The sequence below is a fragment of the Diuraphis noxia genome, unplaced genomic scaffold (genome assembly GCF_037042655.1).
Source record: "Diuraphis noxia isolate RWA-SAM2 unplaced genomic scaffold, SU_Dnox_SAM2 contig0006, whole genome shotgun sequence".
NCBI classification, from domain to species: domain Eukaryota; kingdom Metazoa; phylum Arthropoda; class Insecta; order Hemiptera; family Aphididae; genus Diuraphis; species Diuraphis noxia.
In genome coordinates, this window is record NW_028301716.1 from 2,865,503 (window position 1) to 2,879,394 (window position 13,892).

The following is a 13,892-nucleotide window of genomic DNA, read 5'->3' on the forward strand; positions in this document are numbered from 1 at the left end:
GACTACACTATGGGAGCTTAGTGTAGAAGGGACAAGACAAAAAAAATAAAAATAAATACTATTGTGTACAGGCAAGGTGGGAAATGACCTTACACTGCATAAGTTACTCTGGACATTATTTTTACACACATGACAAGTCATGGTGGGACCTACCGGGGGATTAGGGGGGCTAACAAGAAAGTTCCTGCATGTTGTAGTGAAAGGGCGGTCAAGAGCGGAGTCTGGTGGCCCCTTTACTCCCAGAGGGAGTCGTCCCTCCAGATCATAGATATACACGACACAGTGAACCGCAGAGTGATCGACCCGGTCGCGCCTACACAAACACCTCCAGGGAAGCCAGCTTTTACACCAACCGCCCCGGACATGGGTAGACGCGAACCGCTGAGACCCGAAGGCTGCCGCACCTGATCGGTCCAAGGTCGTGTCCTCCCTGGTTCAGGATGTCACTACAACACCGGTTTTTTTACGAGAAGAATGTCGCAGACTCTTTGCCGTGCAGAGAGTCCCTCTCTGCCAGACGGGGGTCCTACCGAGCTGGGGTGAAGGGGGGCCAACGAATTTAAAGAAAGTACTAGAGACAGAAAATAGGCGGAGTAAAAGGGGACGAGGGGGGGACAACGCGGAAAGTTACGAATTAAATGACCCGGGATGATTGTTGCCACAACCATTTGTGCAACACCTGAGTATTGCATAGAGCTATCGTACGGTGATGGCCCCGTGTTAAGCAGAGCACATCCCACACAACCAGAACGGGTAGCACGCTATGGCGTGGAGCACGGCTCCTACACAGTGGTGGTCCCGTGTTAGGCAGAACACACCGTGTATTGACCCCCCATTTATGGTTGACTCCCAGGGTATACTAATACACTGGTATCTGTTTCGACAGACATGGTTATTTTAATTTAGGGATTATGACGTTTGACGTTGAAAACAAAATTATACTATTGTAATAAAAGATATATGGGTCTGTATTTATTTATTGTTATTTGATGGGAGGTATATAAGGTCTCAAGTGTATGATATTGTGGGTACCTTGAGGAGTATCATTATCCGGATGGACCAACTCATAGGCATTTGTAGTTTTGATGCTTTTAACCTTATATGGTCCCTCGTATAATAAAAAGAATTTTGATATTTTTTTATCTATTTGATTACTAAGTTTGTGGGTTTTGACAAGGACGAGATCATTTACTTTAAAGTGAGTGGGGTTTAATTTGGACATTTGACTTTTCTTACGGGATTCTGCTTTTGTTAGTTGAACTTCTTGGGCTAGGGTCAGTTGCTTATGGAAATCGACAGGGGGGTCTTGATGTGGAAATTGTATGAATTGAGTTAAGGGATTGTATTTTGAATGTTGTAGAAACAGAGTAGAGGGAGTTTGGTGGGTGGACTCATGACGTACGTTGTTGAGTGTCCATTCAATATATGGTACATACTGGGGCCATGTAGAGTGTTTTTGGTGACAGTATGTCCGGAACATCCTACCTAGCTCTCTCATGACTCTTTCTGCGGGGTTTGATTGTGGATGGTAAATACTAGTGTGGGAAACTTGGATATTATATTTTTGAAGGGAGGTCTGCCAATATTTGCTTATGAATTGCCTACCATGATCGGATACTATATTTTTTGGGACGCCGTAATTGGGGAAATAATCCGTGGTTAACTTTTTAATACATATTTTTGCGTTGGCGCGTCGGAGGGGATATAATTTTACAAAACGGGTGAAGTTATCTACAATGACGAATATATAGGAAAATTGAAAAATACCGGTAGGGAGGGGACCATAAAAATCGACTAATAATTTATCAAGGGGCTTATTTGAGAGAATGGGTTGTAACGGACCGGCTATGCGAGTGGTCTTCGGCTTGCACTTCTGACACAACTCACATGCCTGCACGATACAACGAACGGTTTTATTAAATGAGGGGAAATAACATATATTTCGGAGAGCGTGAGCAGTTTTAAGGGGACCAGTGTGAGCATAATACTCATGGAATAATACTACTATTTGTTTGACTAAATGATTAGGGATATAAAGGGACCAGTGGGGATTGTGTTGAGAACGTCGGGTAAGAGAACATCATTTTTTAAAATATAAAAGCTGTGCCAGGGAGGTTGCTTTTGACCTTTAAGTTGGGAGATAATTAATTTCATTTTGGGTTCTTTTTGTTGTTCGGATGCAATATTATTAAAAAGGGGAACAATGTCAGGGGGAATAGGTGGTGGGAGTGTATAATGTAAGATGGCGGGGGAGTCTTTGGGGGGTTGGTCGTCGCGACCGAGGGGGTGTCTTGACAGGGTATCTATGGGATTGTCTTTCCCAGGACAGTGAATAATTTTGAGGTCAAACTCTTGGAGTGCAAGAGTCCAACGGGTGAGACGGGAGTTTTTTAATTTACAAGAGAAAAGAAATGTTAAGGCTTTGTGGTCAGTATATAAACTGATTGGGTGGCCGAGAATATATATTTTGAATTTCTGACAGGCAAACAGAATACCCAGCAGCTCCAGTTCAGTCACTGTGTAGTTCCTTTCGGCACCACACAGTGACCTACTTGCGAAGCACAGGGTGTTACGTTGGCCCGCAGCGTCGATTTGAAAGAGTTCTGCTCCAAGTCCTATGTATGAGGCATCGGTTTGGATACAGAAGGGAGTATTAAAATCAGGGTGAGTTAATGATATTTGTTGGGAGAAAGCAGTTTTTATTTTTTGGAAATCTATTTTCTTTTGTTCGGTGAATATCCAGGGGGAGTCTTTGCAAATGAGATGGGAAAGAGGGTGTAATAGAGAAGCATGATTTTGGGAAAATTTTGGGTTCAATTGAATAATGATATTGTAGAGGCTAAAATTCTGTGACGTTACAATATTTTATTAATGTATTTTTTTTAAACATATTTTGCTATACATTTTTATTAAATAATTTACATGATTATTATTTAAAGTTGTAAATTTTTGTAAGTTGTAATATTTGGACCATTACTCAACGCTATCAGTGCACCGTGTTGTAACCTACCTATACACGGATAATCAACTATAATATGTGACACGCTTGCACTGTGCTTAAACTGACCAGTACATGGATAATCAATGGTAATAATTTACCTTCTTGTACTGTGTTTTAACTGACCTATACATGGGTAAAGCACTGTTTAATGAAACACCTTAGCATAATATTTAAATCAACCGTAGCATAATAGGTGCACAGTGTTTCCCATATAAAAAATCGGTATTCAAATGACATATAAACACCATGCCCCGACCCGAAATATAACCGTGTTAAACACCATGAAATACATTCTACTGCACTCAATGTGAAATTAGAATGTTACCCGGGTAACGGATAACGCACTTGGTGGCATACTCGATCGACATGTTTCACAAGAAAAATTCGTTCGACAACAGTTTTCAAGGTACTGAACTTGTTCTGGTATTGTTTTAAGGGATAGGAGTAAATCTATACGGCAGTGTAGCCAACATAGAAAAAAAAAATTATTCCCTATGGCCGTGAGAGCCTCAGTACACTTATTTTCCTGGACACGCCTCGTATTTAGGAATCATGAAGTTCCACCGGCACGAATGGTTTTAATTACAATACGTTTCCTTGCATCTAGTGGTATGTTAATTCAGTGGCGGCTCGTGGGTTTTTAATGAAGTAGTGCACATCAAAAAAAAATATATATAACCAATATAATATATACATATATATATATTATAAATTATATTAAATAATTTTTTTCAAACTTTAATTATTTACCAATTACTTTTTCTCATGCTTATACCTATTTTTACAAGTATAATAATAATAAATACATAATAATAATAATACATTTTCAAGTAAAAATACTACTCCAAGGTACATACAATTAGAAGTGTGATAACGGAACAGTTAATATAGATAAAAATCTGGAGTTTGAAAAATATTATAGCGTAACGTATATATTTAGAATATAAGTTTAATTAATGCTGTTAAGTTTCAATAATATATAACTTAAAATTTAAAACGTAAAAACAAAATGCAAGTTTTCTTGTTTTTTTTTTTCTGAGTATACATATTTTGATGTAATGTGAGTAGTATATATTTGTATGTTCACAGCCAGCTTTTCCACGGTAAAATTTTTTTTTCAAGGGGAAAATTCCCCCCTGGAGCACACTGATTTACCGCGTAACACAATACGGTGATTACACAAGATTGTCCACCTATTTGCCCTTTACACAAAAATATTTACCGTATCAACTATTTTTTCCGTTTTTTTTTAATTTTTTCAATCAAATATCGCTAATTTTTATAAAAATTACAGGGAGATTGTTTTTATGTTTTTAATCATGTTGGTTACACTGTTCTAGTTTTTAAAAATTTATATATTTAATTTCTACTATTTAGTTGCAAGTTAATAATTTTACATTTAGTTACTGCTGATCCGTCGTGTATTCGAGTTGTGTTTTTTCAAGTTATTATTTAAATTAATTAAAGAAATGAATTTACCAAAACTTACAAGCGATTTTCAATCATTAGTTCATCGTATACGAAATAATTCAGTTCCAACCCATCCAGGATATACTTCAATTTATTCAAGATTAAGATCTTTCGAACATTTTCCTTTAAATTGTTTTCAAAATAAATATGCTCTAGCTGAATGTGGGTTAAAATATACAGGAGTAGAAGATATCGTCGAATGCTTTTGCTGTGGACTTATTCTTCATAATTGGAAACGAGAAGATGACGTTTGGATTGAACATTGCAGATATAATCCAAAGTGTATATATGTATTATTAATGAAGGGAAATCAGTTTGTTCAAAAAGTGTTAAGTAAATATTGTAACAATGAATATATTTGTAATTGTGAAACTAGGTCATACGACACCGTTTGCTAAATCATGTCTTTTCATTATATGTTGTAATAAATAAAAAAAAAATATTATAAACAACTTATATGTGTTAGTTTTTAATCTAATATCTCGTGGACGTATAGTTCAGTGGATTAGTGCGTTAGGTTAATTTAATAAGTTAATTTCATGTTTCAGGTAAGTAAGTATAAATAATTCCCTCTACTCCCTTCACTACACACTAATCTACTGAACTGTACGTTCACATTTTTCTACCATTTTTTTTTTCGCAACAGATTTAGTATATAATATGTTTACTGATGAAAAAAAACCTCAGTTCAAAGTATATGTTCCATCAGTTACATTATACTAGATTTTTTCATATTGATAGTCTGAAACATTACTATAAATATTATTCATCATGGTTCTACCTATAATCGTATCAAAATCAACCTTCGACATTCGTCCGTATAGTAAGAAGAGCGTTACAGTCGGTTTATTAATTAATAAACAAATTTCGATTATTGTGTTATTAGAATGTAAATTATCAAAGAAGATAATTACTTTAAACTTAGAACAATGGTTTACACTCATGTCTGAATCTAATTACATTTCAATTACTAATAATTTACACACCAGATGTAGACGAACAAAAATATCTGATAACTTTACATATTCAACTAATGTTAAGCAGAGTTCAATTACTTTACATATCAATGATGATTATATCACTTTATCACATATAGATTTATGTAGACTTAAACAGCTTCAACATTGTGTAGATCTCTACATTGCAGAAAAACAGAAACGTCTACCAAGTTACCAAGCTACATTTAACACAGCTTACGATCTAATAAAAAACGACGTCCGTGGTCTACCTATCAGTTGTCAGAGAAATGAATTCACAAACCAGTATATACAAAACTATGATTTTAGTTATTACACTCATCTGCAAAACGATGACACATCATTCCTATATGAAATATTACAATACCATTTTAATACAATATCAGACTTAATACTTCAGGATTTAATAGTATAAAATAAACAAATATTTATATAATATATTGTATTGTTTATTCAATAAAAAACTCATTTTTTAAAAAAACATATAATAATTAGCCTATTATTTTACTTTTGATTGTACGACGTCCTGGGTCTTGTAGCATCGTGTCAAATATTGACTGCATGGTCTGATTCAAGCTTACATTCAATGTCTGGTCTTTTGACTTTTCGCTTGTATACAACTTAACACCAGCTTCCACCTATAATTATATTTTTTTTTTTTTTTAAATCATGAAATGAAGTGATAATAAAAATACCTATTGAAAAAGATTAACAATAGTTTAAAAAAAGTAAATTAATTATAAATTATTTACCTATCCTTAACCGGAACATTTTCAATATTTGAACATTTATAATGTGTTATCACCCAGTAATCTGTTGGCTTCTCCTCAAATGTAGTTTTTATCGTAATTAAACCGTCACCTTGTCGAAAAGTTAGCGAATTGAAAACTTCCTCATCATATTCTTCTGATCTTAAACGATCACCAACATTGTCTCTGTATGATGCATTCTATAAATGAAAAATATAATTTATATATATATATTTTATTTATAATAAAAAATAATTTAACTAACCATTTTCATCTGCTTCTTATTTGTAGATTTTTTTTCATTCGTCTTCTCAACACCACGTTTTAAAGTGGTTTTTGTTTTAGATGTTGATGCTAACGGTTTAGCTTTAGAGTCAACGGATTCACTGAAATGTTCATTCTATGGATCATAAAAATAATATTTTTTTTTTTATTTAAAAAATGTACAAGTGGTTTTATAACCGATATCTAAAAGAAACATATTTTATTTTTTATGTTTCTTAATAATTATAACCATAACGTTGAGTAGTGTTACGACTGACCTCCAATTTGTTATTTGGTTTTTAAAAAAACTTTACTTACCTCTGATTCTGAAGAAATAATTGATGTTCTATAAGACATTTTTTGAGCTGCGTTGTAGACTGTGTTGAGGACTGAATTGAAATCTTGAGACTGATGAACGTTAATGGTTTTACACTGGCTTTTTATACACAGATATTAGCCACTACCACAATAATTTTATATGTAAAATGCTAATGTTAATAGCAATGACTTGAAAAACCTTTCTACAAACTTGTTTTACATGAACACAAGTGGCATTATATGAATTATTAAAGAAACAGGATCTAAAATAATCACCCGCCTTGAAAATCAGATTTGATATAACAACGTTAATGACCTCAAAAGACTTTTCAACAAACATTTTTAATAATATGAACAATAATAATAGTATAATATATATATATATATAATATTAACATTTATTAGAATCAAAAAAATAATTAGTATGAACCGGATTTCAGATATAAAAACGTTAAAGGTTAATAGCAATGACCTGAAAAAACATTTCCAAAAAAAAAAAAAAAATGATTATATATGAACATGACATTATATGAACTGGTTAAAATATCAAATATAATTTAAAATAAATTAGAATGTATATATTCAAATATACTTCTCATATAATAATGTAATAAGAATTTGCATGAAAGACTACAAACATGTTCTTACATGGACAAAAGAGAATGGTATTAAGTAATATAATGTACAATCACCTCAGGATTATGAGAGGTACCTAATACTCAACGTTCAAAGAGAGGGTTAAACTTTAGTATAAAACACCGAATTTTTAAACATAAAATCATCAGTTCACCAGCAGCACTAACAGACCAAGAAGCTATCAGAACAGCAACCATCCTCGACTCTCCAGCAAAACAGTTGCCGACCATCAAAAACGTAAAAACATCTTCAACAGCAATAGCAACCGTCAGCCAGACTCAGAAAACAGTCAACAGTCAGACTTAGAATACTTCAACACTAACTATGTAAGTACCTATTTTATTATTTTATTAAAACTTTTAATCTTTACTCCTATTTTTTTTAAAAAAAAACTAGAAACTGAATAACAATGATTTAAACACATCATCATTATAATAATATAGTTTTATGATAATATTATCTATGTTTATATGATAAAATGTTAACATCATATTTATAAGATAGTAATCACTAGATAGTAATTACATTTTATTACACATCAGCAATCTACTATTCATGAACATAACCTTAAAATATATACCGTCTCTATTACCATAGAACAGTTAGCACTATCACCGCTTAATATTATCACCGAACGCGATATTTATTATTTTATAATATTTGATATCAATAATATAAAATAATGTTATATTATCATAGTATAATATTCAATATTTACATAAAAATATTACAATTTGAGCTAAGTTTTTATAATTGAAATAAGTAGTATAATATTCTTATTCTAATGAGTATTCAATAAGACTGTCTGCTATTAGATATAAAAAATATGTCCATCTATAACGAAATGTATGTATTCATTTGACATTAGATAGGAGAAAAAATAAATTTAGTATATAACATTAAACACAGTTATACTAATATATGATATTATGTGTTCCTATATTTTAATCTTCATGATTATGTTTTTATAAAGTTCATTTAATTTAGATAAAAATTAAATTATTTACAATACAGTTAGTTAATATATTTTATTACATTTTTTTTCTATATTAAATTGTAGGTATTCATTTAAAATTATTCAAGGGAAAAAAATAAATTTAATATACGACAAATACACAGGTATAAGTAATATAATATATTTGTGTACCTATATTTTTTAAACTTCATGAATATCATAGTATAATATTCAATATTTACATAAAAATATCTCAATTTGAGCTAAGTTTTTATAATTGAAATAGGTAGTATAATATTCTAATTCTAATGAGTATTCAATAAGACTGGCTGCTATTAGATATAAAAAATATAGCTATCTATAACGAATTGTATGTATTCATTTGATATTAGACAGGAGAAAAAATAAATTTAGTATACAACAAATACACAGTTATAAGTAATATATAATAATATGTGTACCTGCATTTTAATCTTCATGATTATATCTTTTTATAAAGTTCATTTAATTTAGATAAAAATTAAATTATATACAATACAGTTGCTTGATAATATATTAGATTATTACATTTTTTTCTATATTAAATTGTAGGTATTCATTTAAATTATTCAAGGGAAAAAATAAATTTAGTATATAACAAGTATACAGTTATAAGTAATATAATATATTTGTGTACCTACATTTTTTAACTTCATGATAATATTTTTATAAAGTCCATTTAATTCCTAGATAAAAATTAAATTGTGTACAATACAGTTGGTTAATATCTTTTATTACATTTTTTCCATCTATCTTTATTAAATTTTATGTATTCATTTAACATTATTCAAGGGAAAAATAAATAAATTTATTATACAGCAAATACACAGGTATAAGTAATATATGATGTGTGTACCTATATTTTTTAAACTTCATAGTATAATATTCAATATTTACATAAAAATATCTCAATTTGAGTTAACTTTTAATAATTTAAATAGGTAGTATAATATTCTAATTCTAATAAGTATCCAATAAGACTGGCTGCTATTAGATATAAAAAAATATATCTATCTATGACAAATTGTATGTATTCATTTAACATTAGACAGGAGAAAAATAAATTTAGTACACAACAAATACACAGTTATAAGTAATATATAATATGTGTACCTACATTTTTAAACTTCATTTTTTTATTTTTTATAAAGTTAATTTAATTCAGATAAAAATTAAATTATATACAATACAGTTGTTTAACATATTTTATAATTAGATTTTTCCGTATATGTTTCTACGATTTAACATACTGTGTATGAACATTAATGAATTTGAAATAATATTACAGACAATGGATTCAAAAAACAAAGATGAACTTATGAATAAATATCAATATAATTTACAAACCATGGAATCATTAAGATTAGGGAATATTGAAGATAATAAAAATAATATATTAGAAACGAAAGAAATTAATAAAAAAATTAAAGAAATAAAACATAACATTTATTTAATCAGGATATGTTCATCATCAAATGAATTTGAAATCAATCAATTAAGAGATAAATTGTTTTCTTTAAAAGAAAAAAAAAGAGAAATATTTAATAAATATGGTAATAAATATATTGATTATGTTAGAAAAATGGAAATCTGTTATGGAGAAAGATATAGTATGGATATGATGATACGTTCTCAAATATTTCACGACATTTACTTTTCTAAGAAATTATGATTTTAATTTTATGTTTATAGCTATGTTTTTTTGCTTGTAAAAATAAAAACAATTATTATTTAATGATGATGTGTGTTACTATTTTAATATTTTATTACTAGCAGATAGTTTGCAAAAATCTATATAATTTACAGAAACATGACATCATACATCGAAAAAGAAATTAATGGAGTATTGAGACAACAGGCTGAAAATGAGAAATATGGTGAAAGAGAAGAGAAAAAATTTGAAAAAATGATTTACGATATTAATATTAAAATCAGAAAAGCAAACCTGAAGTCGACTAGGGAAAATTTGTTAAAAAAAAAAAAGGAAATTAAAGCTGATTATGACGAATCAAATCATATAGGTTATCGATGTCAACAAAGTTGTACATCGCATTTATCATACCTATATGATTTATTAAATAATAATTAAGTTCTTTAATTTCTTTTTTTTAAATCTAGTTGCTTAGGTTTGCTAAATATTGTATGATTTATATTAATAAAGTGATTACAATATTATTATTGTTTATTATATTTTTTTTTTCATTTAATTTATTTTCAGCTTAATTATGAAAAGAAAAATGGTGACAAAACGTCAGCGAATGGCATATGCTGATGAAGGAATATTTGAAATTGAAAGATTTAAAAAATGTTCAAAAACTTTTATAGTTAAGAATAATTTAAAATTTTTAGACTACACACTTTTTTTTAACTATACTTTAGACAAAATAATTCCAAAGTTAAAGGAATCATGTCTACAAACATCTATAAAATTTAATTTATATGTAGATAGTGTATATGAACGAATTATCACACAAGAAGTACAGGATATAGCATTTAAAACCTCTAATACACTTGCATGTAATTCCTCTGATTTTAATAAATTACTGAATGGGATGTTCAATAAATTATTAAGTGAAGAAGATGATTTTTTAGCAAAAGCTTCTGGCTGGTCACTTAAAACAATAGATGCATTACAATTGAGAATTAATATAGTAAATCCTCTCAGAGGAGGAACGTATCTAGATCTTCCTGAATATATCAAAGATAAAAGAGCAGTCATAAATGTAAAAAATAATGATGTTAAATGTTTTAAATATTCAATACTATCAAAGTTTGATAATCGTTCAAATAAAACTTTTTTTAATAAGAAATATTTTGAAATGTTAGAAAAAAAAAGTGGCTTAGATTTTAAATGTATAGATTTTCCTACACCAATCAGTCAGATAAAAAAATTTGAACGTATAAATAATGTATCAATTAATATTTATAGTTTAAATGATAAAAAACATATTTTCCCTCTATATATTTGTAATACTGAAAGAAAAAAACATTTTGATCTACTTTTGTTTAATAATAATAACACATCACATTATTGTTATATAAAAAATTTTTCAAGATTTATTAGAAGTCAGAAAACTAAAAACTGTTCCAGATTAATTATCTGTAAAAGATGTTTTACTACTTTTAGTGAAAAGCCATGTAAAAGCAAACTTTGGGGTAAGAAAGGGTTGAGTGAACACCAGCATAATTGTAGAAAGAACCAATTAGGGAGACCAATAATGTTTGAAAAGGGGGATGATGATTTTATTTATTTTAAAAACTATAAAAATACACAGAGAATACCAATTGTTATTTATGCAGATTTTGAATGTATTTTAACTCCTAAAAATAAGTCTAGTGAATTTAATAGATGCGAAAAATCTAAAACTTATGCTACACATTTACATGAAATTATGAGCTATGGGTTTTATGTCAAAGTTAACTATGGTGTTATATCAAAAGAACTAGTAAAACAGTTCAAAATTCCGAGAAAGGTGGTAATTTATAGAGGTGAAAATGCTGCAAAAAAATTTATGGAAAATATGATTGTTATTGGAAATAATATTAATAAAATTTATCAAACAAATAAACCGATGAATAAATTAACTAAAGAAGAAGAAAGTAATTTTAAAAATACTAAGTTTTGTGGAAAATGTTCGAGACATTTTAAAAATAATAATTTAATTAAAGTTCGAGATCACTGTCATTTTACTGGTAAATATAGACAATGTCTTTGTCTTCAATGTAATTTTGAAATAATTAACCCCTCATTCGTACCAATTTTCTTCCATAATTTATCGTACGATAGTCATTTCATAATTCGGGAACTTGGTTGTAATGATAAAGATATTCACGTTATTCCTAATTCGTCAGAAAAATATATATCCTTTAGTAAAGAAATCGCACATAGATTTAGTATTAAATTTGTCGATACATTCCGTTTCATGAGCGAATCATTAAGTAAACTTGCATTAAATTTATCAGAAGATAAGTTGAGGTTTAGAGAAACTCTTAAAAATTTTTCCATGAAAGCATTAGATCTAGTCACTCAAAAAGGAATCTTCCCTTATGAATATGTCGATAGTTGGAGTAAATTAGATGATACTTTTTTACCATCAAAGTCTGAATTTTATAACTCTTTGACAGACGAAAAAATAAGCGATAAAGATTATATGCATGCTAAAAATATATGGCGAACATTCGATATAAAGACTTTAGGTGAGTATAGCGATCTTTATTTAAAGACTGACGTTACCATACTGGCTGACGTGTTTGAAAATTTTAGAGACTTATGTTTATCTACTCTCAGATCATACTGATTTAAATGCGTTAAGCCTTAAAAGTGATGTAGTTGCTGCTTTAGGTAAAGTTGTATTAAATAAAATAGTTTGGAAGGTTCCGCATATTACTGTTGATGATGAAGAAAGGTTAAAGTTATTGAAACTTGTAGAAAAAGAAAAAAAGTTTGTTTATTCCTTTTAGATCTTTCGAAACTTTTGAATATCCTGAACTCGGAACTACTAAAAAAGTAGTATGGAACTTGAAAACCGCTTCAAAATTAGAAAAACCACGATTTATTATAATTGGATTACAAAAAGGTCGTAAAAATACAATAAGTCGTAGTATATTCGACCATTGTAGTCTAACGAACGTTAAAGTATTTCTAAACTCGATTGCATATCCGTATGATAATTTGAATTTAGATTTTTCAAAAAATAATTTTACATTATTATATGATATGTATACATCATTTCAAGAATCGTACTATGAAAAAAGTATACGGAACCCTATATTGAGTCCATCTACTTTTCTATCAAACGCACCCATCATAGTTATTGATACTTCAAAACAGAATGATTCGGCAACAGCCTCAGCAGTGGATGTTCAATTGGAAATTGAAGCATCGGAATCCCTTACAGGTGTAACTGCTTATTGTTTATTAATTCATGATCGTATTGTAGAATATGTACCTTTTACTAGAGAAGTAAGAAAACTTGTGTAATTGTATTGAACAAAATAAAAAAAGTTTATTAAATAATTTGTGTTCTTTACTTGAAATATAATTTTTTTAAAAATTAGCGATATTTAATTGAAAAAATTTTAAAAAAAGGGAAAAAATAGTTGATACGGTAAATATTTTTGTGTAAGGAGCAAATAGGTGGACAATCTTGTGTAATCACCGTATTGTGTTACGCGGTAAATCAGTGTGCTCCAAGGGAGAATTTTCCCCTTGAAAATACAAATATATACTACTGAAAATATTTACTAAGTTCTTTAAATTGATGTTTTTCAAGATTATTTGCTAGTTTATCTAAAGAACTTGGTAAAAATTTAAATGAATCAATAAATCTTAATTCTGATGTTAATATTGTTTCTTCACCTTTGATAACTTTTGTACGTTTTATAATTTTTGAAAACGAAATATATTTTTCCTCATTATTTGGAATTAATTTTATATCATTGTTATCATTCCCAAATTCTTTTATAAATAGATGAGCATCATA

General features: G+C 29.1%; 1 protein-coding gene and 1 pseudogene across 1 annotated transcript; one reads left to right on the plus strand and one right to left on the minus strand.

Annotated features, from left to right (window-relative positions):
- Positions 1-5,875: 5,875 nt before the first annotated feature.
- On the minus strand, positions 5,876-7,123 carry LOC149054577 (uncharacterized). Its single transcript, XM_089229977.1, has 3 exons — positions 6,780-7,123; positions 6,463-6,597; positions 5,876-6,397 (listed from the first exon to the last, which is right to left on the minus strand). The coding sequence occupies exons 1-3, from the start codon at positions 6,816-6,818 to the stop codon at positions 6,197-6,199; spliced, it is 375 nt and encodes a 124-aa protein (XP_089086103.1). The 5' UTR covers positions 6,819-7,123; the 3' UTR covers positions 5,876-6,196.
- A 453-nt stretch (positions 7,124-7,576) lies between these two features.
- LOC149054578 (uncharacterized) lies at positions 7,577-12,087 on the plus strand (annotated as a pseudogene).
- Positions 12,088-13,892: the final 1,805 nt, after the last annotated feature.

Bases quoted from the DNA above. Each gene is read 5' to 3' on its own strand.
- LOC149054577 (XM_089229977.1), bottom strand. From the start codon at position 6,818: ATGTCTTATAGAACATCAATTATTTCTTCAGAATCAGAG. The intron at 6,598-6,779 runs GTAAGTAAAGTT...TATGATCCATAG, and splicing joins TTATTTCTTCAGAATCAGAG to AATGAACATTTCAGTGAATC. The intron at 6,398-6,462 runs GTTAGTTAAATT...TTTCATTTATAG, and splicing joins ATAAGAAGCAGATGAAAATG to AATGCATCATACAGAGACAA.